The 24607-nt window shown below is 46.3% G+C and overlaps 1 protein-coding gene across 1 annotated transcript in view; it reads right to left on the reverse strand.

Moving 5' to 3' along the window:
• Positions 1-995: 995 nt before the first annotated feature.
• The window catches only part of LOC124042190 (ankyrin repeat domain-containing protein 12-like), a 90327-nt gene continuing 66715 nt past the window's right edge, over positions 996-24607 (reverse strand). Inside the window, 12 exon segments of the mRNA XM_046360594.1 lie at positions 996-2174; positions 2488-2586; positions 4327-4401; positions 4403-4477; positions 4684-4782; positions 5361-5612; positions 5968-10484; positions 11490-11637; positions 12035-12177; positions 14216-14419; positions 16276-16422; positions 17464-17547. Of these exon segments, the coding sequence (XP_046216550.1) occupies positions 1989-2174; positions 2488-2586; positions 4327-4401; positions 4403-4477; positions 4684-4782; positions 5361-5612; positions 5968-10484; positions 11490-11637; positions 12035-12177; positions 14216-14419; positions 16276-16422; positions 17464-17547 (6029 nt within the window). The 3' untranslated portion in view covers positions 996-1988.

A 24607-nucleotide genomic window follows, 5' to 3' on the forward strand; every position in this document is an offset into this window, starting at 1 on the left:
AGGCTGTACACGGAGTGTTCCGGTATCCCAAATGGCACCCTATTCCCTATATAGTGCACTACTTTTCACTAGAGCCAGTATAGATTCCTGATGAAAAGTAGTGTACTATATAGGGAATAGGGTGCCATTTCAGATGCACTCTTTTGTTGCAAACGAAGGGGAGCGAATGACGACAAGTGACTTGCTTTGAAGGTTTAACTGAACTTTCAACGGTACAGCTTCTTCTGGGGAGTAACTGCTACCAAGCCTGCAACGACAACAGCAGCATCCAAAAATCACAACTCCATTAGAATGAACACCTCGTTGTGGTGCCTGGATCCAACTCCATTAGAATGAACACCTCGTTGTGGTGCCTGGATCCAACTCCATTAGAATGAACACCTCGTTGTGGTGCCTGGATCCAACTCCATTAGAATGAACACCTCGTTGTGGTGCCTGGATCCAACTCCAACTCCATTAGAATGAACACCTCGTTGTGGTGCCTGGATCCAACTCCATGAGAATGAACACCTCGTTGTGGTGCCTGGATCCAACTCCATGAGAATGAACACCTCGTTGTGGTGCCTGGATCCAACTCCATTAGAATGAACACCTCGTTGTGGTGCCTGGATCCAACTCCATTAGAATGAACACCTCGTTGTGGTGCCTGGATCCAACTCCATTAGAATGAACACCTCGTTGTGGTGCCTGGATCCAACTCCATTAGAATGAACACCTCGTTGTGGTGCCTGGATCCAACTCCATTAGAATGAACACCTCGTTGTGGTGCCTGGATCCAACTCCATTAGAATGAACACCTCGTTGTGGTGCCTGGATCCAACTCCATTAGAATGAACACCTCGTTGTGGTGCCTGGATCCAACTCCATTAGAATGAACACCTCGTTGTGGTGCCTGGATCCAACTCCATTAGAATGAACACCTCGTTGTGGTGCCTGGATCCAACTCCATTAGAATGAACACGTTGTGGTGCCTGGATCCAACTCCATTGTGGTGCCTGGATCCAACTCCATTAGAATGAACACCTCGTTGTGGTGCCTGGATCCAACTCCATTAGAATGAACACCTCGTTGTGGTGCCTGGATCCAACTCCATTAGAATGAACACCTCGTTGTGGTGCCTGGATCCAACTCCATGAGAATGAATACCTCGTTGTGGTGCCTGGATCCAACTCCATGAGAATGAACACCTCGTTGTGGTGCCTGGATCCAACTCCAGTCCAGAGGGGAAATGGAGACGGAGGAAACAACAGAACCAAACGGAACCAAATCCTATCCAACACATGCTTCAAGAGTTAAGCCAATAACATCGACTTTAACAATAGTAACAACAAGGAACTTGACACCGACTCAATATAAAAACCAACTTTGGTCCAGACAAAACAAAATAACCTTTTACGATTAAAATATCTATTACTTATTTTTTCCCTGTACAAGTTCAAAACCATAATTACATGGGTTATTTACAAATGCACAATCTTTACGTAGAAAATAAGTTAAAAAATAATAATTAAGAGCACAAGTCTGTACATTATGTAATGAACAAAACGCACTTGAAAACAAAAGTAGAATTAATTTTTTTTTCTTTTTCGTAACCCTGCCTGGTGAGGAAGGTGCAGCGGGCACAGAGATGGTAGTCTCCACAGGGCGGTGCCCGCTAACCACGCACCCCCAAGAGCGGTGCTCTCTAACCACGCACCCCCAAGAGCGGTGCTCTCTAACCACGCACCCCCAAGAGCGGTGCTCTCTAACCACGCACCCCCCAAGAGCGGTGCTCTCTAACCACGCACCCCCAAGAGTGGTGATCTACCACACCCCCAAGTTCCGTCAACTTCAGTGCTTGACCTTTCTTCTCTCTACTTCATTCCTTCTAACATGTGACCCCCTCCATCACTTCATTCCTGTTCGAGGTAGATGGCCACTAGATGATCCGTCCTCATCAGTCCTCTGCCTGACCCTTACCGTGGGTCGTGTAGCCTAAAGGTCACGGGTCATATGGGCGTGAGGTCAAAGTCGTCGTTGACCTCTACCAGTGGGATGTAGAACTCGGGTATCTCGAAGATGGAGGTGGACTTGTACACGACTGGATCCAGCTCCTGGAGCTTCAGCTGCCAATGGAGACGCTGGACAGCATTAAGAGCTGCTGCCTCGTGCTGCTGTCTCATCAGAAGACACGTCTGGGGGGGGGGGGGGTGTATTAATAAGATGGAGGAGGAAAGGAGAAGAGTTACGGAGAGAAGGAGAAAGGTATGAGACATGAACTTCACCCTAAAACCAGATTCAGACCGTTTTGACATTATTGAGATGCTTGTTTTGCCAAATTAATACAAATAGAGAGAGTCCAATCTCTCTCCGGAAACCGATATGTTGCCACTTACTGCATCAGACCGAATGGATGAACAAAAACACACCACCGTAGATTGAGTATTTACGTTCCAACATTGGTTTTACTGCTGCCAGAAGGGCCACGTTTACAGAGACCAAGCTTACCTTGAGTTTATCGAACTTGTCGTCCACGTCTTGCAACCAGGACATGAACTGGCGGGCGTTGAAACGATCCCGCACCGACGTCTTGCCATCTTGGTCTCCCTAGAAACACAACATCGATAATACAACGGTACCGAAAACGGGCAGCGTTAGTTACGGTTCTGTTAAACCATTATGGGTCAGAACGGGCAGCGTTACGGTTCTGTTAAACCATTATGGGTCAGAACGGGCAGCGTTACGGTTCTGTTAAACCATTATGGGTTACTGTTCTGTTAAACCATTATGGGTCAGAACGGGCAGCGTTACGGTTCTGTTAAACCATTATGGGTCAGAACTGGCAGCGTTACGGTTCTGTTAAACCATTATGGGTCAGAACGGGCAGCGTTACGGTTCTGTTAAACCATTATGGGTCAGAACGGGCAGCGTTACGGTTCTGTTAAACCATTATGGGTCAGAGCTGGCAGCGTTACGGTTCTGTTAAACCATTATGGGTCAGAACTGGCAGCGTTACGGTTCTGTTAAACCATTATGGGTCAGAACGGGCAGCGTTAGTTACTGTTCTGTTAAACCATTATGGGTCAGAACTGGTTCTGTTAAACCATTATGGGTCAGAACGGGCAGCGTTACGGTTCTGTTAAACCATTATGGGTCAGAACGGGCAGCGTTACGGTTCTGTTAAACCATTATGGGTCAGAACGGGCAGCGTTAGTTACTGTTCTGTTAAACCATTATGGGTCAGAACGGGCAGCGTTAGTTACTGTTCTGTTAAACCATTATGGGTCAGAACGGGCAGCGTTAGTTATGGTTCTGTTAAACCATTATGGGTCAGAACGGGCAGCGTTACGGTTCTGTTAAACCATTATGGGTCAGGGTCACGGTTCTGTTAAACCATTATGGGTCAGAACGGGCAGCGTTAGTTACGGTTCTGTTAAACCATTATGGGTCAGAACGGGCAGCGTTAGTTACGGTTCTGTTAAACCATTATGGGTCAGAACGGGCAGCGTTACGGTTCTGTTAAACCATTATGGGTAGTTACGGTTCTGTTAAACCATTATGGGTCAGAACTGGCAGCGTTACGGTTCTGTTAAACCATTATGGGTCAGAACGGGCAGCGTTACGGTTCTGTTAAACCATTATGGGTCAGAACGGGCAGCGTTACGGTTCTGTTAAACCATGATGGGTCAGAACTGGCAGCGTTACGGTTCTGTTAAACCATTATGGGTCAGAACTGGCAGCGTTACGGTTCTGTTAAACCATTATGGGTCAGAACTGGCAGCGTTACGGTTCTGTTAAACCATTATGGGTCAGAACTGGCAGCGTTAGTGTTCTGTTAAACCATTATGGGTCAGAACGGGCAGCGTTATGGTTCTGTTAAACCATTATGGATCAGAACTGGCAGCGTTAGGTTCTGTTAAACCATTATGGGTCAGAACTGGCAGCGTTAGTTACTGTGTTAACTGGAAATCACTGTGTTTGAGTCATGCCAAAACAATATTAAAATACAACTGCTGTTAGCAAAGGGATTTATAAATGCATTCGATTAGTTGATTGATGCCAACTTTAAATAAATGTGACTTATTGATACAAAATGACTGTTTCTACAGTACATTATAAATGCATGTGACTGATTGATACATAATATATAATAATAATAAATGCCATTTAGCTGACGCTTTTATACAAACGACTGTTTTACAGTCATGTGTGCATACATTCTACGCATGGGTGGTTGGAATCGAACCCACTACCCTGGCGTTAACGGGAGCGCCATGCTCTACCAACTGAGCTACAGAAGGACCACAAACTTACTGTTTCTACAGTACGTGACATCATGCCACTTGCCTGGGCATCCTGCGGCATGTTGTACACCTCGGCGTCCAATAGCACGGTGCACGCACTAAACGGGAGCGTCTGATTGGGAAAGTGTTCTAAGGAGTGGAGCCCGGTAGTGAACTCGTAACACTTCCTGTTCGTTGGAAACAATTAACTTTTCCTGGAAGAGAGAAGAAGAGTTCAGTTAGACTAGAATAAGGAGTGGAGGAGAAGGGACAGTTGAGACAGAAGAAAACGAAATAGTCTCCTATTTGTATTTGTAACGTCAACCAGTATTTCCACGTAAATAACAGTTACTAAATAAGTACGATTAAGCTATAAAAAGGAAAATTAAATAGGACGGAGTTTAAATTCACATCCACATACCCGTTCAATGCTGTGTTGCAAGCGTAGCTTCATACGAACAACTTCCTGTTGTCTAAACATCTCCTTCAGTTGGTCCGGTAGAGACGGAGGGGGAGTTATCTGTTAACGAGACAAATTAATATAAACATTACAAACAGTACAACATCATGAAACATTTGAAGATTGTTTAATAAGACCCTTTAATGCAGGAGTGTCTTGAGTGGAGGACATTAGCGATAAAGAAACATTCAATGGGAAAAGAGAGCAGATCCAAGAGAGGACAGATCAGGTCCAAGAGAGGACAGAGGAGATCCAAGAGAGGACAGATCAGGTCCAAGAGAGAGGTCCAAGAGAGGACAGAGGAGATCCAAGAGAGGACAGAGCAGGTCCAAGAGAGGACAGAGCAGGTCCAAGAGAGGACAGAGCAGGTCCAAGAGAGGACAGAGGAGATCCAAGAGAGGACAGAGGAGATCCAAGCGAGGACAGAGGAGATCCAAGAGAGGACAGAGGAGATCTAAGAGAGGACAGAGGAGATCCAAGCGAGGACAGAGGAGGTCCAAGAGAGGACAGAGCAGATCCAAGAGAGGACAGAGGAGATAAAATAATAAAACACAGGAGTGGAGATGCTCTCTTAAGTGTCAATAGAGATTTTCAGTCAAGGAGTACCAAACCCTTAAATGATCAAACTCCAGACTTACAGTCGGAATACAGAGTTTACCGAAGGGGTTCCCATCTAGCAGGTACGATCCTGTAAATGTCACGTATTCGTCGTAATACTGGGGCGGCTGGGGGGTGACGCTCAGCAGCACTTTGCGGTTATCCTCGATCTTCTTGCGGATGTGCAGGAACTCGTAGTAAGGGTTGGCCCTCTCAGTCTGGTATGGCTGAATCTCCTCCAGCTTCAGAGAGTCTACGATGGCCGCCAGAGATGGCTGAGGCTTCTCCATCCCCTGAGCAAAGAAGAGAAGAAACATACAGTAAGATAAGGTAGGGGAGGCATACGGTAGGGTAGGGGAGGCATACGGTAAGGTAGAGGAGGCATACGGTAAGGTAGGGGAGGCATACGGTACGGTAGGGGAGGCATACGGTAAGGTAGGCATACAGTAAGGTAGGGGAGATAAGAAACTTTACTGTTCCCAAGATAAGATATTTTGTCCCAAATGTCAACCCTTTACTAAATCTACCACTCCATTCTCGCCCTTCTTCCTCCCCATCTCCCTCCTAAACCTCATTCTCTCTCAGCCATACACCCATCCCTCTATTCCTCCAACCTCTCCCCCTCCATTATCCTCCAGAGGAACCCACCTGTTGTGTGCTGCCTCCGGCGTGGTCTGAGGTAGACATCCTTGGCATTTTCCTCTTCCTGGGGTGGGTCTGCTGGACGTCCTGGTCCTCTTCCGTGGTTAGGGAGCGGACCTTGGCCTTAGCCCCGGAGGAGTCAGAGTCTCTGTCCCCAGACTGGGGGGAAGAGCTAGCAGAGAACCCACTGCAGCTGTAACTACCACTACTACCACTCTGGTCTGTCTGCGAGCCTTGCTGGAAGTTACTACACTGTCCAGAAGCACCGGACAGTGTCTGTCCTTCTGATCTCTCCTCAGAGGTAGAAGCCACTTCCATTGGCTCTGGGCACGGCTCTAATTTCACCTCAGGGACGGTGACCATATTACTGCCCTGTGACGAAGACCGACAACTAGTCCTTCCTGTTGACATGACCTCAGGACCTCTGCTCTTCTCCAATGTGTTGTCAGGTGTATCAGAAGTTTCTTCCGATTTGTGTTCAAGGCACGGCCATCGCGACACAGTAGATAGTGTATGCTGGCTAGCATGATCGTTTTTCCCCGGTCGAGGATCGCTGGAGTCGACAACGTCACTGGAGAATCTGGATTGCTTACAATCCTGAAAGCTTGCGTCAGTGTCCATGTCCTCTTGAGATTCATTGGTTCTACTCTGCATAGATTCCTCTGTACTAACACGGCTGGTGGAGGCTACTGGGTTGTCCATCGCTCCTGGTTGAGACGCTCCTAACACACTGTCAAGGCTCTCTACAGCTACTCTGTTTTCAGAGCTGCTGGCTGCACACTCAACTGGAGTTGTATCTTTAGGATCAAGAACCAAATCTCCACCAATCTCTGTCTTTGTCTGCTGTGAGGTCACCGTACTGGTGTTTGGAAGGGTTTCACGTGACTGGCTAGCAGAGAGAGATGAGTTTGTTTCGGTGCTGGAGAACGGCAGTTGACAGGATAGAGAAGATAATGTCACCAGTGGCGTCAAGTACTTTGTGCTACATTCGGGCGCCGCAGTGAAGGTCTCAACGGGGATACACTGGACGTCACGTATTAGGAGAGGATCAGAGGTGGAAGAAAACCCTCTCTGTTCTGGCGTAGCTAGCTGTTGGACACTAGCCTGTTGAAGTGTTGAGGAGTCCTTTACAAGAGGATCTCTGGTGTTGGACGCTTGAGGTGGAAGATGGACACCTGAAGCGGTGTTGAGATCTGCATCGGTTCTTGGAGCGGTGTTACCTTCACTCTCTGTGTTGAGATCTGCATATGTTCTTGCATTAGGGAGATTTGGAAGCATCTGAGTAGGACCCCTTTGACTCTGGCTCTCCTCCAGATCTGCACAGGTTTCTGAAGGAAGCTGAAAACCTGAAGGCTCTTCATTTGGTTGAGCAGCAGGCACCACGCTGGCCTTTGACAGAGTTTCAAAATGTTTACCTGCCGTCGCAGAGTTTGCTTCCTCGTCCAGAATAGCTATAAGGTAAGGGGAAGTGTGTCGGCTCTGCAGCGGAGTCCTGTTACCTTGCGCTGAGTCTGGAAGACCGTTGTGGTCTTTGTCGTGAACGGCAGGTGATCTAGACTGTGAGAGGAGGGAAGACAGTTGGAAAAGCGGCTGAGAGTCCTGGGAGGCATCCAGGGTCATATCCGAGTCGTACTCTACGGGTCTCGGCGTCAACATGGTTGCCTGACAGGAGTCCTCAGAACTGGCCATGGAGAACATGGACACTGATCTGGACATGAGACCCGACCGCTCGCTCTCCGGCTTGGGGGACCTGCTCAAGCTGTTCTCAATACCAGCCATCAACTTCCCACTGAGGGAGGAGAGTGTTTTCCCGTCTAGGGACATGGTCCTGGAGCTGGTACTCTCCTTTATAGGTTTGTCTCGGTCCCGGCCATGAGCGTCGCCAGAGCCTTCGGAGCTCTTGGAGCGAAGCAGTTCTTTGCTCGAAAACTGTTCTCCAGATGACAAGGACATCGTCTTGGCTTTGCTTTTGAGCTTCCCTGGATCTGTTGTCGTAGAGGAGGGTCGTTGTTTCATCCTCTCTCTCTCCTTCTGTTTGATCTTTTCTAGATGCTTCCGGTGCCACTGTTCAATCTCCTGGTCCTTCAGACTCAGCATTCGTTCGAAGCTGGTCTGCCTCAGGTCCTCGTTGACCAGACGTTTCTCTTTGGGTCGCTTCTCTTCCCGGGTGGCAGGCGAGGCTTTAGCTTTGGACCTGTTGTCTCGGTCAGTCTCAGTCTCGTAGGATTTGGTCTTACAGGCCTTGCTGCCCTCCTTGGAACGGTCCTTGTCGCTCTTGTGACGATCTTTGTCTCGATCTCTGTGCCGGTCAAAGTCTCTGGATTCTCTGTCTCTTCGGTCTCGGTCTTTCTCTGGCGTTTTCAGGACCTCCTCCTTTAGCAGTTTTGCTGGTGTGGTCTTGCCACTTTCAGACACATAGCCTTTCTTCTCCTCCAAGGAGAGCTTCAGGTTAGAGGCAGATGAAGAGCCGTCTTTAGATTTTTCCCTTTTCTTCTTATCGCAGTCTTTGTCTTTCTCCTTAGCACGATCCAATTTACTTTGATCAGTGCATTTCTCTGAAGGTGGTTTTCCTTTGTTATCCCAGCCTATCCTATCTTTGTCTCTGTACTCCCTCTCCTGCCTCTCCCTCTCGCTCTTCTTATCGGGCTTCTCTTTGCTCTTCTTGTCCTTGCTCTCTTCATGTTTTTTTGTCGTGGACAAGGCTCTGAGCTTTTCGCTCTCTTTGTGGTTCTTGTCACCAGGGGACAAATGAGATGAGCCAGACGCCATCCTCTCCTTCTCCCTCCAGCGATCCATGGAATTTTGCGAATTCTCTGATTTCTCCAGGTGCTCCATCTTAACCTTCTTCTCCTTATCGGGATTCTTTTTATCAGTCTCCCGTTCTTTTACAGAAGGCCTCCTGTCAGATTTGTCCCGCTGGTCTTTCTCAGAGGCATCCAGTCGGGCTAGATCAGCCGAAGACATGGTCTCCGGTACCGGTTTATCCTCCGGTTCATCTTTCACGCTTGTAGTGTTATGCTGAGTCTCCTCCGGAAGAGAGGTAGTCGGTCCAGAGGTGGAGCTGAGGCACTCTGTCCTCTCCTCACGCTCACTGGGGTTACCATCTTTTCCTCCTTTCTCTTTACAGACAGCAGAGGTTTCCTTCCCTTCCTTCTTCACCACCTTGTCTTTATCCTTCTCTTGCACCTCTCTCAGCCTCGTCTCATTGCCGATGCTAGAGGGGTATATTTCTTTCGTCCCTCTCTCTTCCGTCACAGGAGAGCCGTCCTCCCTCTCGGTCTCAGTTTTCCCTGGAGGCGGAGGTTCGTCGTCATTGAAGAAGTTCTCTTTCCAGAACTCCCTGTCGAACTCCTGGTTCTTTTGGCTGTCCTTCCTGCCGCCGTCCTTCTGCCGGTGGCGGTTCCTCTCCCTGTCCGCCTCATACTCCCTGCAGTGGTTGTTCTTCTCCTTGTGTTTTAGTTTATGTTTTTTGACCACTTTGCCATCTTTGTCAGTCTTCCGTAAGGCACCACCGTCAGAGCTGTGGACCACGCTGCGTTCTTTATTATGCGAACTGGAGCCGCCGCCCCCGACGCTACAGTCCACGGCGACGTCCTTCTGGTGGTGCTTGCTCTTCTCCTTGTGCTTGCAGCCTTTACTACTGGAGCTCTCCGTGCAGAACTCAGACTCTGGGTTGTAGTGGTTGTACTTGACACCATCTGGCGGACAGGGGCCTTCGGCAATCGAAACGCACGTCATCTTGGCGTTCTCCTGTTTGAGCGGGTTGGAGGACGGCTGCTTGTCGGCCAGACCGTAGTTGAGCTTTGGGGACTTGACGGTGGCGGACAGGTGGAAAAGGTGGACGGACGAGTCGTCCTTGGGACTGAAGGAGATTTTGAACGAGTCCTCGTCCCCACAGAGTCCTCGGCTGTTCTTGTCAATGTGTGTCTCCGACACAGACACTGTGGCTACGGAAAACACCAGAGCTTTGCTGTTCTCCTTCTCGTCCTCCTGGTTCTCCTTGTTCTTGCTCTGGTTCTTGTTCTTTTTCTTGACTTTGCTGCTTTTGTCTTTCTGTTCGGAAGTCGTGAGGCTGCAGAGGTTCTCTTTCTTAGTCCTGCTGGCGTCTGACGCCTTGTGTCCCTCAGAGCCGTTGGAGCAGGTCGGAGAGCTCCTTCTCTCTGTTGGCATCTCCATCTCATCACTGGAACTATCCGAGCTGCAGTAGCGAACACGGGATGACGTCTTCGTCTTCTTAGACTTCGAGGACTGGACTGAGCCGCTCCCGCCCCCTTTATTGCTCTGCTTCACCAAATGATTCCTTTCCTTCTCCCTCAGCTCTCTCCGGAGGATGTGTCGATCGTTCAGGGCTTTACTCAAGTCCTCTTCGTCTTTGAACTCATACTCATCCAGGCCGGACATGGAGGATGAGGCCTTCACGGTGCTCTGCTTTCCTTCAGAGTCCTTTTCCACGTCCGAGTCATCCAGGTGGTCGTCATCAACGTCCACGCTGGAGGGATTCACCGACGGAGGGCCTTCTGACTCTGTAGAGAGAACATAAGGAAAATGGAGGAATTCAAATCTTGTTTGATTGCCAGTGTTTGTATAGTGTTGAGGTACACAATAATTACAACCTTGTTTTTAAATTAAGTTGAATTAAAAAAGGTAAAATTACCATATGCAACCAAATATAATGAGAGATCTATAACACACACACACACCTTTATTTTTGAAATCACAAAATAGAATAAACTTTTTTTAAATACGATAAAAACACCACCTAATGGCAAAGATACACCTCAACAGGACACCCTGCCGGGGGGGGGGTGGCTATCCTCTACTGGACACCCTACCTGGGGTGGGGGGGGCGGCTATCCTCTACAGGACACCCTACCTGAGGGGCTGGCTATCCTCTACAGGACACCCTACCTGAGGGGCTGGCTATCCTCACAGGACACCCTACCTGAGGGGCTGGCTATCCTCTACAGGACACCCTACCTGAGGGGCTGGCTATCCTCTACAGGACACCCTACCTGAGGGGCTGGCTATCCTCTACAGGACACCCTACCTGAGGGGCTGTCCTCTGGGTCTGAGAGGGGCTATCCTCTACAGGACACCCTACCTGAGGGGCTGGCTATCCTCTACAGGACACCCTACCTGAGGGGCTGGCTATCCTCTACAGGACACCCTACCTGAGGGGCTGGCTATCCTCTACAGGACACCCTACCTGAGGGGCTGGCTATCCTCTACAGGACACCCTACCTGAGGGGCTGGCTATCCTCTACAGGACACCCTACCTGAGGGGCTGGCTATCCTCTACAGGACACCCTACCTGAGGGGCTGGCTATCCTCTACAGGACACCCTACCTGAGGGGCTGGCTATCCTCTACAGGACACCCTACCTGAGGGGCTGTCCTCTGGGTCTGAGAGGGGCTATCCTCTACAGGACACCCTACCTGAGGGGCACCTCTACAGGACACCCTACCTGAGGGGCACCTCTACAGGACACCCTACCTGAGGGGCTGGCTATCCTCTACAGGACACCCTACCTGAGGGGCTGTCCTCTGGGTCTGAGAGGGGCACCTCTCCCTTTAGGAGGAGCTCCAGCTCGTGGGAATCAGCGATGTCCACGGGCCGCTCCCCTCGCTTGTTGGCCTGGAACGCATTTCCTCCGTGTGTCAGCAGCAGCTTCACAATCTAGACGGAAGAGAATCGGACCGGTGGTTAATGAAACCCGTTATGGTCCTTTATGAACAGATAATTATGAAAATGGGTTTAGGACAAGAAATATACGACTGCATTGCTTGCCGTTTGGGGGGGTTTATGTGCAGCACTTTGGAGATATCAGCTGATGTAAGAAGGACTTTGTAAATAAAAGCGATTTTCATTTGAAGTGTAGATAAATGACGTGTTCTCTTTAGACCAAGTTGTATCATCATCATTACTCGACGGTCAGTTAACCTGTTGATCCTACCCCCTAACATTTGCATGTCTAGATGGGACGGACGCCTGCGTGTCGGGTGGAGGTAAGAGGTTAACGTAATCCTGGTTATAGAGCGAGCGAGCGAGCGAGCGGGGGGGAAGTAAACCTTACGTCTGTGTGTCCACTGCTGGAGGCATCGTGGAGCGGAGTGTCGTCATCCAGACCCTGGGTGTTGACTTCTGCTCCGGCTGCAATCAGAACCTTGGCCACGTCGTAGTAACCAAGGTTACACGCCTCGTGAAGGGGCGTCCAGCCTGACAAGAGGATGCATTAAAAAAAAAATGGTAATAACATAATTATCATACTATTTTTTTTTCTTCCACTAAGTAAGTAGGTTAAGAACTCATTCTTATTTACAATGACGGCCAATCAGGGAACAGTGGGTTAACTGCCTCAAGGGGCAGAACGACAGATTTTTACCTTGTTTGCTCGGGGATTCAATCCAGGAACCTTTCGGTTATAGTCCAACGCTCTAACCACTAGGCTACCCTGCCACCCCTACGCTCTAACCACTAGGCTACCCTGCCACCCCTACGCTCTAACCACTAGGCTACCCTGCCACCCCTACGCTCTAACCACTAGGCTACCCTGCCGCCCCTACGCTCTAACCACTAGGCTACCCTGCCTCCTCTACATTCTAACCACTAGGCTACCCTGCCGCCCCTACGCTCTAACCACTAGGCTACCCTGCCGCCCCTACGCTCTAAAATCAAATCAAATCAAATTTTATTTGTCACATACACATGGTTAGCAGATGTTAATGCGAGTGTAGCGAAATGCTTGTGCTTCTAGTTCCGACAATGCAGTGATAACCAACAAGTAATCTAACTAACAATTCCAAAACTACTGTCTTATACACAGTGTAAGGGGATAAGGAACATGTACATAAGGATATATGAATGAGTGATGGTACAGAGCAGCATACAGTAGATGGTATCGAGTACAGTATATACATATGAGATGAGTGTGTAGACAAAGTAAACAAAGTGGCATAGTTAAAGTGGCTAGTGATACATGTGTTACATAAGGATGCAGTCGATGTTGTAGAGTACAGTATATACATATGCATATGAGATGAATAATGTAGGGTAAGTAACATTATATAAGGTAGCATTGTTTAAAGTGGCTAGTGATATAACCACTAGGCTACCCTGCCGCCCCTACGCTCTAACCACTATGCTACCCTGCCGCCCCTACGCTCTAACCACTAGGCTACCCTGCCGCCCCTACGCTCTAACCACTAGGCTACCCTGCCGCCCCTACGCTCTAACCACTATGCTACCCTGCCGCCCCTACGCTCTAACCACTAGGCTACCCTGCCGCCCCTACGCTCTAACCACTAGGCTACCCTGCCGCCCCTACGCTCTAACCACTAGGCTACCCTGCCGCCCCTACGCTCTAACCACTAGGCTACCCTGCCACCTCTACACTCTAACCACTAGGCTACCCTGCCACCTCTACACTCTAACCACTAGGCTACCCTGCCACCTCTACACTCTAACCACTAGGCTACCCTGCCACCTCTACACTCTAACCACTAGGCTACCTGCCGCCCCAAACTACACAGTACTAACCTATGAAATACTTGATTCATTGTTTCTACGGGACACATTTAAACAAAGTACTACCGGGCAACGTAACATTGAGTATGAACTGAATCCTCAACACTTTTGCAAATCTCTGCACTATAAAAGACCCTTATCGTTGCATCAAGGTGTTACCCTGCCGCCTCTACACTCTAACCACTAGGCTACCCTGCCGCCTCTAACCACTAGGCTACCCTGCCGCCTCTAACCACTAGGCTACCCTGCCGCCTCTAACCACTAGGCTACCCTGCCGCCTCTAACCACTAGGCTACCCTGCCGCCTCTAACCACTAGGCTACCCTGCCGCCTCTAACCACTAGGCTACCCTGCCGCCTCTAACCACTAGGCTACCCTGCCGCCTCTAACCACTAGGCTAGGCCCTGCCGCCTCTAACCACTAGGCTACCCTGCCGCCTCTAACCACTAGGCTACCCTGCCGCCTCTAACCACTAGGCTACCCTGCCGCCTCTACACTCTAACCACTAGGCTACCCTGCCGCCTCTAACCACTAGGCTACCCTGCCGCCTCTAACCACTAGGCTACCCTGCCGCCTCTAACCACTAGGCTACCCTGCCGCCTCTACACTCTAACCACTAGGCTACCCTGCCGCCTCTACACTCTAACCACTAGGCTACCCTGCCGCCTCTACACTCTAACCACTAGGCTACCCTGCCGCCTCTACACTCTAACCACTAGGTGTTCTTTTACCGGCAAAGTCTTTAATGTTGACGTCAGCTCTGAGGCTGATAAGCTCCTTGACATGCTTGGCATCCCCTCGTATGGCGGCCATGTGTAGCGGTGTCTCGCCACGCTCGTTCCTCTTGTTCACCTTGTCCCTCGCTCTGGAGGCCGTGCTGCTGGGGAGCTTCTTCTGCACCGTGGGGGCCTGGGACGGGTGGCTAGGGGTCGAGTCTGGAGGGGAGGTGAGAGAGAAAGAGTCAGAAAGACTAGAGATATTCTAACACTCAACCAAAACAAACTGACACTGGGGAGGTCCATTATCTTTAAGGCTGTTGTTTAGCATTATGACTCATCCTTATAACTATTGTCCTTACCACATCCCTATAGGTTGATACGAGGGTAGGAGAGAGAGAGAGGGTAGGAGAGAGAGAGAGGGTAGGAGAGAGAGTAGGAGAGGGAGAGAGAGAGAGAGGGAGTAGGGAGAGAGAGAGGGAGTAGGAGAGAGAGAGAGAGAGTAGAGAGAGAGGGAGAGAGAGAGAGAGAGGGGTAGGAGAGAGAGAGGGAGTAGGAGAGAGGAGAGGGAGTAGGAGAGAGAGAGGGAGTAGGGAGAGAGAGAGGGAGTAGGAGAGAGAGAGGGAGTAGGAGAGAGAGAGGGAGTAGGAGAGAGAGAGGGAGTAGGAGAGAGAGAGGGAGTAGGAGAGAGAGGGAGTAGGAGAGAGAGAGGGAGTAGGAGAGAGAGGGAGTAGGAGAGAGAGAGGGAGTAGGAGAGAGAGTAGGAGAGAGAGAGGGAGTAGGAGAGAGAGTAGGAGAGAGAGTAGGAGAGAGAGTAGGAGAGAGAGAGAGTAGGAGAGAGAGAGAGAGGAGAGAAAGAGAGAGAGGGAGAGGAGAGAGAGAGGGAGTAGGAGAGAGAGAGGGAGTAGGAGAGAGAGAGGGAGTAGGAGAGAGAGAGGGAGTAGGAGAGAGAGAGGGAGAGGAGAGAGAGAGGGAGTAGGAGAGAGAGAGGGAGTAGGAGAGAGAGAGGGAGTAGGAGAGAGAGAGGGAGTAGAAGAGAGAGAGAGGGAGTAGAAGAGAGAGAGAGGGAGTAGAAGAGAGAGAGAGGGAGTAGAAGAGAGAGAGAGGGAGTAGGAGAGAGAGAGGGAGTAGAAGAGAGAGAGAGGGTGGGAGTAGGAGAGAGAGAGGGAGGGAGTAGGAGAGAGAGAGGGTGGGAGAGGAGAGGAGAGAGGGTGGGAGTAGGAGAGAGAGAGGAGAGGGAGTAGAAGAGAGAGAGAGGGAGTAGGAGAGAGAGAGGGAGTAGGAGAGAGAGAGGGAGTAGGAGAGAGAGTAGGAGAGAGAGTAGGAGAGAGAGTAGGAGAGAGAGAGGGAGTAGGAGAGAGAGAGAGGGTAAGAGAAAGAGAGAGAGGGAGTAGGAGAGAGAGAGGGAGTAGGAGAGAGAGAGGGAGTAGGAGAGAGAGGGAGTAGGAGAGAGAGAGGGAGTAGGAGAGAGAGAGGGAGTAGGAGAGAGAGAGGGAGTAGGAGAGAGAGGGAGTAGGAGAGAGAGAGGGAGTAGGAGAGAGAGAGGGAGTAGAAGAGAGAGAGAGGGAGTAGAAGAGAGAGAGAGGGAGTAGGGAGAGAGAGAGAGAGGGAGTAGAGAGAGAGGGAGAGAAGAGAGAGAGAGTGGGAGTAGGAGAGAGAGAGAGGGAGTAGGAGAGAGAGAGGGTGGGGAGTAGAGAGAGAGGGAGGGAGAGAGAGAGAGAGAGAGGGAGAGAAGAGAGAGAGAGAGAGGGAGTAGGAGAGAGAGAGGGAGTAGGAGAGAGAGAGGGAGTAGAGAGAGAGAGAGAGGGAGTAGGAGAGAGAGACGGAGTAGAGAGAGAGAGAGAGAGAGAGAGAGAGAGAGGGAGTAGGAGAGAGAGAGGGAGTAGGAGAGAGAGAGAGAGTAGGAGAGAGAGAGGGAGTAGGAGAGAGAGAGAAGGAGAGAGAGAGAGAGTGGGTAGGAGAGAGAGAGGGAGTAGGAGAGAGAGAGAGAGAGGGAGTAGGAGAGAGAGAGAGAGTGGGTAGGAGAGAGAGAGAGAGTGAAGGAGGAGACAGGGCATGAATGTGTTCTGACTAACCTGGGCTGTTGTCCCTGGCGGTCATCTGCATCAGGAGGGCCATCTGCTTGCGTTCTGACAGCGGGTAGCCAAACAGGAGATTAACCGGGGCCTTCTTACTCCCCCCAGACTCCTTCTTGACTTTCTTCTTATCCGGGCCATCTTTATCTACAGAGTTAGGACAGGGTTAGACTTAGAGACAAATACACATCTCTCCAAACCAACAAGGAGTGAATCCCAAATTGCACCCCACCCTTTGACCCCCCCACAACCTCATCATTCACACCATCTCTCCATCCCGCACAAACTGTTAGCAAGTAGAGAGGGGGGGGGGTCAAAGAAAAACATTCGTTGTAGTCGGCACAGTTGGTACCGTATCACTAATAATAGGATCAAGTCAACAACATACAGACCTGTATGACGTGAGCTAGCTAGCAAGACAGAGAGAGCAGGCAGGCAGACAGACAGGGAAGAGGAAGCCAGAGAGAGCAGGCAGGCAGACAAGACAGGGAAGAGGTAGCCAGAGAGAGCAGGCAGGCAGACAGACAGGGAAGAGGAAGCCAGAGAGAGCAGGCAGGCAGACAGACAGGGAAGAGGAAGCCAGAGAGAGCAGGCAGGCAGACAGACAGGGAAGAGGAAGCCAGAGAGAGCAGGCAGGCAGGCAGACAGGGAAGAGGAAGCCAGAGAGAGCAGGCAGGCAGGCAGACAGGGAGGAGGAAGCCAGAAAGAGCAGGCAGGCAGACAGGGAGGAGGAAGCCAGAGAGAGCAGACAGATAGGGAGAAGGAAGCCCGAGAGAGCAGACAGACAGGGAGAAGGAAGCCCGAGAGAGCAGACAGACAGGGAGAAGGAAGCCCGAGAAAGCACAGACAGAGAGAAGGAAGCCCAAGAGAGCAGACAGACAGGGAGAAGGAAGCCCAAGAGAGCAGACAGACAGGGAGAAGGAAGCCAGAGAGAGCAGACAGATAGGGAGGACAGGTCACATGCTCATGTGTGTTTACTGTGTAGCACAGCAGCGTGGGTTAGACCTGGCATGATACAACTTGATGTGATCCCGGACAAGACCCACACCACATGTGTTTACAGCACAGCATGTGTGTTTACAGCATAGCAGATAGTGTGGCTTACAAGCTGCTGAAGTCACTACGTCGAGACAAGACACCTACATACACATGTCTAGAGGACCCAGGCCGAAGCTGCAGTACAGTTACCTGCTGAGTACATCCTGCAGGGAGTCACTAACCTCCCCTCAGACTCTCCCCAGGACTCAGTGGACTGGCCTGGGTCTGACTCATCTACTGGGCAGAGCAGAGACACGCGAGGGAGGGAGGAGGGGGGAGGAGGGAGTAGGGGGAGAGTAGAGGGAGTAGGGGGAGAGTAGAGGAGGAGGGGGGAGAGTAGAGGAGGAGGGAGGGAGAGTAGAGGAGGAGGGAGGGAGAGTAGAGGAGGAGAGGGGGAGAGTAGAGGGAGGAGGGGGAGAGTAGAGGGAGGAGGGGGAGAGTAGAGGGAGGAGGGAGGAGAGTAGAGGGAGGAGGGAGGAGAGTAGAGGGAGGAGGGAGGGAGAGTAGAGGGAGGAGGGAGGAGGGAGGAGGGGGAGAGTAGAGGGGAGGAGGGGGAGAGTAGAGGAGAGGGAGGAGAGGAGAGGGGAGAGAGAGTAGAGGAGAGGGAGAGTAGAGGAGAGGGAGAGTAGAGGAGAGGGAGAGTAGAGGAGAGGGAGAGTAGAGGAGAGGGAGAGTAGAGGAAGAGTAGAGGAGAGGGAGAGTAGAGGGAGGCGGGGGAGAGGAGGGAGAGTAGAGGAGAGGGAGGAGGGGGGAGAGTAGAGGAGTGTAGAGGATAGGAGAGAGTAGAGGAAAGCAGGCAGAAAGCACAGCATTAAGGCACGCCAAACTTTCTCGCAAAAACACTCCTTCACACAAAACACAAGACGATCAGTGACGAAGGGCTGCAGCGGCCATGTTGGCAGATGGTTATTGTCCACGCTGATATGCGCCTTTGGATCATAAAGTACACACCGTCACAATAAATCCATTTATTTAGTCAGGTCTAAAGAAACACGATACGAAGAAAATGTTTTTCAGAAGAACAGAATATGAGTCGTCTACTGTATGTTATCAGACTAGATACTGTATGCTTTGAGACTAGATACTGTATGTTATCTGACTATAGACTGTTCATTTATCAGACTAGATACTGTATGCTTTGAGACTATAGACTGTTCATTTATCAGACTATAGACTGTTCATTTATCAGACTATAGACTGTTCATTTATCAGACTATAGACTGTATGTTATCAGACTAGATACTGTATGTTATCAGACTAGATACTGTATGTTATCAGACTAGATACTGTATGTTATCAGACTAGATACTGTATGTTAGACTAGATACTGTATGTTATCAGACTAGATACTGTATGCTATCAGACTAGATACTGTATGCTATCAGACTAGATACTGTATGCTATCAGACTAGATACTGTATGTTAGACTAGATACTGTATGTTAGACTAGATACTGTATGTTAGACTAGATACTGTATGTTAGACTAGATACTGTATGTTAGACTAGATACTGTATGTTAGACTAGATACTGTATGTCAGACTAGATACTGTATGTTAGACTAGATACTGTATGCTATCAGACTAGATACTGTATGCTATCAGACTAGATACTGTATGTTATCAGACTAGATACTGTATGTTATCAGACTAGATACTGTATGTTATCAGACTAGATACTGTATGTTATCAGACTAGATACTGTATGTTATCAGACTAGATACTGTATGTTAGACTAGATACTGTATGTTATCAGACTAGATACTGTATGTTATCAGACTAGATACTGTATGTTATCAGACTAGATACTGTATGTTATCTGGCTAGATACTGTATGTTATCTGGCTAGATACTGTATGTTATCTGGCTAGATACTGTATGTTATCTGGCTAGATACTGTATGTTATCTGGCTAGATACTGTATGTTATCTGGCTAGATACTGTATGTTAGACTAGATACTGTATGTTATCAGACTAGATACTGTATATTATCAGACTAGATACTGTATGCTATCAGACTAGATACTGTATGTTAGACTAGATACTGTATGTTAGACTAGATACTGTATGTTATCTGACTATAGACTGTTCATTTATCAGACTAGATACTGTATGTTAGACTAGATACTGTATGCTATCAGACTAGATACTGTATGCTATCAGACTAGATACTGTATGTTAGACTAGATACTGTATGTTATCTGACTAGATACTGTATGCTAGACTAGATACTGTATGCTATCAGACTAGATACTGTATGCTATCAGACTAGATACTGTATGCTATCAGACTAGATACTGTATGCTATCAGACTAGATACTGTATGTTATCAGACTAGATACTGTATGTTATCAGACTAGATACTGTATGTTATCAGACTAGATACTGTATGTTATCAGACTAGATACTGTATGTTATCAGACTAGATACTGTATGTTATCAGACTAGATACTGTATGTTATCAGACTAGATACTGTATGTTATCAGACTAGATACTGTATGCTATCAGACTAGATACTGTATGCTATCAGACTAGATACTGTATGCTATCAGACTAGATACTGTATGCTATCAGACTAGATACTGTATGCTATCAGACTAGATACTGTATGCTATCAGACTAGATACTGTATGTTATCTGACTAGATACTGTATGTTATCTGACTAGATACTGTATGTTAGACTAGATACTGTATGTTAGACTAGATACTGTATGTTAGACTAGATACTGTATGCTGTTAGACTAGATACTGTATGCTGTTAGACTAGATACTGTATGCTGTTAGACTAGATACTGTATGCTGTTAGACTAGATACTGTATGCTGTTAGACTAGATACTGTATGCTGTTAGACTAGATACTGTATGCTGTTAGACTAGATACTGTATGCTGTTAGACTAGATACTGTATGCTATCAGACTAGATAATGTATGTTAGACTAGATACTGTATGTTATCAGACTAGATACTGTATGTTATCAGACTAGATACTGTATGTTAGACTAGATACTGTATGCTATCAGACTAGATACTGTATGCTATCAGACTAGATACTGTATGCTATCAGACTAGATACTGTATGCTATCAGACTAGATACTGTATGCTATCAGACTAGATACTGTATGCTATCAGACTAGATACTGTATGTTATCTGACTATAGACTGTTCATTTATCAGACTAGATACTGTATGCTATCAGACTAGATACTGTATGTTATCTGACTAGATACTGTATGTTATCTGACTAGATACTGTATGTTATCTGACTAGATACTGTATGCTATCAGACTAGATACAGTATCTAGTCTAGCATACAGTATGTTATCAGACTAGATACTGTATGTTATCAGACTAGATACTGTATGCTATCAGACTAGATACTGTATGCTATCAGACTAGATACTGTATGCTATCAGACTAGATACTGTATGCTATCAGACTAGATACTGTATGCTATCAGACTAGATACTGTATGTTATCAGACTAGATACTGTATGTTATCAGACTAGATACTGTATGTTATCAGACTAGATACTGTATGTTATCAGACTAGATACTGTATGTTATCAGACTAGATACTGTATGTTATCAGACTAGATACTGTATGTTATCAGACTAGATACTGTATGTTATCAGACTAGATACTGTATGTTATCAGACTAGATACTGTATGTTATCAGACTAGATACTGTATGTTATCAGACTAGATACTGTATGTTATCAGACTAGATACTGTATGTTATCAGACTAGATACTGTATGCTATCAGACTAGATACTGTATGCTATCAGACTAGATACTGTATGTTATCTGACTAGATACTGTATGTTAGACTAGATACTGTATGTTAGACTAGATACTGTATGTTAGACTAGATACTGTATGCTAGACTAGATACTGTATGCTAGACTAGATACTGTATGCTATCAGACTAGATACTGTATGCTATCAGACTAGATACTGTATGCTATCAGACTAGATACTGTATGTTAGACTAGATACTGTATGTTAGACTAGATACTGTATGTTAGACTAGATACTGTATGTTAGACTAGATACTGTATGTTAGACTAGATACTGTATGTTATCAGACTAGATACTGTATGTTAGACTAGATACTGTATGTTATCAGACTAGATACTGTATGTTAGACTAGATACTGTATGTTATCTGACTAGATACTGTATGTTATCTGGCTAGATACTGTATGTTATCTGGCTAGATACTGTATGTTATCTGGCTAGATACTGTATGTTATCTGGCTAGATACTGTATGTTAGACTAGATACTGTATGTTATCAGACTAGATACTGTATGTTATCAGACTAGATACTGTATGTTATCTGGCTAGATACTGTATGTTATCTGGCTAGATACTGTATGTTAGACTAGATACTGTATGTTATCAGACTAGATACTGTATGTTATCAGACTAGATACTGTATGCTAGACTAGATACTGTATGTTAGACTAGATACTGTATGTTAGACTAGATACTGTATGTTATCTGACTATAGACTGTTCATTTATCAGACTAGATACTGTATGTTAGACTAGATACTGTATGCTATCAGACTAGATACTGTATGCTATCAGACTAGATACTGTATGCTATCAGACTAGATACTGTATGTTAGACTAGATACTGTATGCTAGACTAGATACTGTATGCTAGACTAGATACTGTATGTTAGACTAGATACTGTATGTTATCAGACTAGATACTGTTCATTTATCAGACTAGATACTGTATGTTATCTGACTAGATACTGTATGTTATCTGACTAGATACTGTATGTTATCTGACTAGATACTGTATGTTAGACTAGATACTGTATGTTATCAGACTAGATACTGTATGTTAGACTAGATACTGTATGTTAGACTAGATACTGTATGTTATCTGACTAGATACTGTATGTTATCTGACTAGATACTGTATGTTATCTGACTAGATACTGTATGTTATCTGACTAGATACTGTATGCTAGACCACTAGATACTGTATGTTAGACTAGATACTGTATGTTATCTGACTAGATACTGTATGCTAGACAACTAGATACTGTATGCTAGACGACTAGATACTGTATGCTAGACGACTAGATACTGTATGTTAGACTAGATACTGTATGTTAGACTAGATACTGTATGTTAGACTAGATACTGTATGTTATCTGACTAGATACTGTATGTTATCTGACTAGATACTGTATGCTAGACGACTAGATACTGTATGTTAGACTAGATACTGTATGTTATCAGACTAGATACTGTATGCTATCAGACTAGATACTGTATGCTATCAGACTAGATACTGTATGCTATCAGACTAGATACTGTATGTTACCTGACTAGATACTGTATGTTATCAGACTAGATACTGTATGTTATCAGACTAGATACTGTATGTTATCAGACTAGATACTGTATGTTATCAGACTAGATACTGTATGTTATCAGACTAGATACTGTATGCTATCAGACTAGATACTGTATGCTATCAGACTAGATACTGTATGTTAGACTAGATACTGTATGCTAGACTAGATACTGTATGCTATCAGACTAGATACTGTATGCTATCAGACTAGATACTGTATGCTATCAGACTAGATACTGTATGCTATCAGACTAGATACTGTATGCTATCAGACTAGATACTGTATGCTATCAGACTAGATACTGTATGTTATCAGACTAGATACTGTATGTTATCAGACTAGATACTGTATGTTATCAGACTAGATACTGTATGTTATCAGACTAGATACTGTATGTTATCAGACTAGATACTGTATGCTATCAGACTAGATACTGTATGCTATCAGACTAGATACTGTATGCTATCAGACTAGATACTGTATGTTATCAGACTAGATACTGTATGTTATCAGACTAGATACTGTATGTTATCAGACTAGATACTGTATGTTATCAGACTAGATACTGTATGTTATCAGACTAGATACTGTATGTTATCTGGCTAGATACTGTATGTTATCTGGCTAGATACTGTATGTTATCTGGCTAGATACTGTATGTTAGACTAGATACTGTATGTTATCAGACTAGATACTGTATGTTATCAGACTAGATACTGTATGCTATCAGACTAGATACTGTATGTTAGACTAGATACTGTATGTTAGACTAGATACTGTATGTTATCAGACTAGATACTGTTCATTTATCAGACTAGATACTGTATGCTATCAGACTAGATACTGTATGCTATCAGACTAGATACTGTATGCTATCAGACTAGATACTGTATGCTATCAGACTAGATACTGTATGTTAGACTAGATACTGTATGTTATCTGACTAGATACTGTATGCTAGACTAGATACTGTATGTTAGACTAGATACTGTATGTTATCAGACTAGATACTGTTCATTTATCAGACTAGATACTGTATGTTATCTGACTAGATACTGTATGTTATCTGACTAGATACTGTATGTTATCTGACTAGATACTGTATGTTAGACTAGATACTGTATGCTATCAGACTAGATACTGTATGTTATCAGACTAGATACTGTATGTTATCAGACTAGATACTGTATGTTATCAGACTAGATACTGTATGCTATCAGACTAGATACTGTATGTTAGACTAGATACTGTATGTTATCAGACTAGATACTGTATGTTATCAGACTAGATACTGTATGTTATCAGACTAGATACTGTATGTTATCAGACTAGATACTGTATGTTATCAGACTAGATACTGTATGCTATCAGACTAGATACTGTATGCTATCAGACTAGATACTGTATGTTATCTGACTAGATACTGTATGTTAGACTAGATACTGTATGTTAGACTAGATACTGTATGTTAGACTAGATACTGTATGCTAGACTAGATACTGTATGCTATCAGACTAGATACTGTATGCTATCAGACTAGATACTGTATGTTAGACTAGATACTGTATGTTAGACTAGATACTGTATGTTATCAGACTAGATACTGTATGTTAGACTAGATACTGTATGTTATCAGACTAGATACTGTATGTTAGACTAGATACTGTATGTTATCAGACTAGATACTGTATGTTAGACTAGATACTGTATGTTATCAGACTAGATACTGTATGTTATCTGACTAGATACTGTATGTTATCTGGCTAGATACTGTATGTTATCTGGCTAGATACTGTATGTTAGACTAGATACTGTATGTTATCAGACTAGATACTGTATGTTATCAGACTAGATACTGTATGTTATCAGACTAGATACTGTATGTTATCTGGCTAGATACTGTATGTTATCTG

Source organism: Oncorhynchus gorbuscha, linkage group LG08 (assembly GCF_021184085.1).
Source record: "Oncorhynchus gorbuscha isolate QuinsamMale2020 ecotype Even-year linkage group LG08, OgorEven_v1.0, whole genome shotgun sequence".
Classification (NCBI taxonomy): Eukaryota; Metazoa; Chordata; class Actinopteri; order Salmoniformes; family Salmonidae; genus Oncorhynchus; species Oncorhynchus gorbuscha.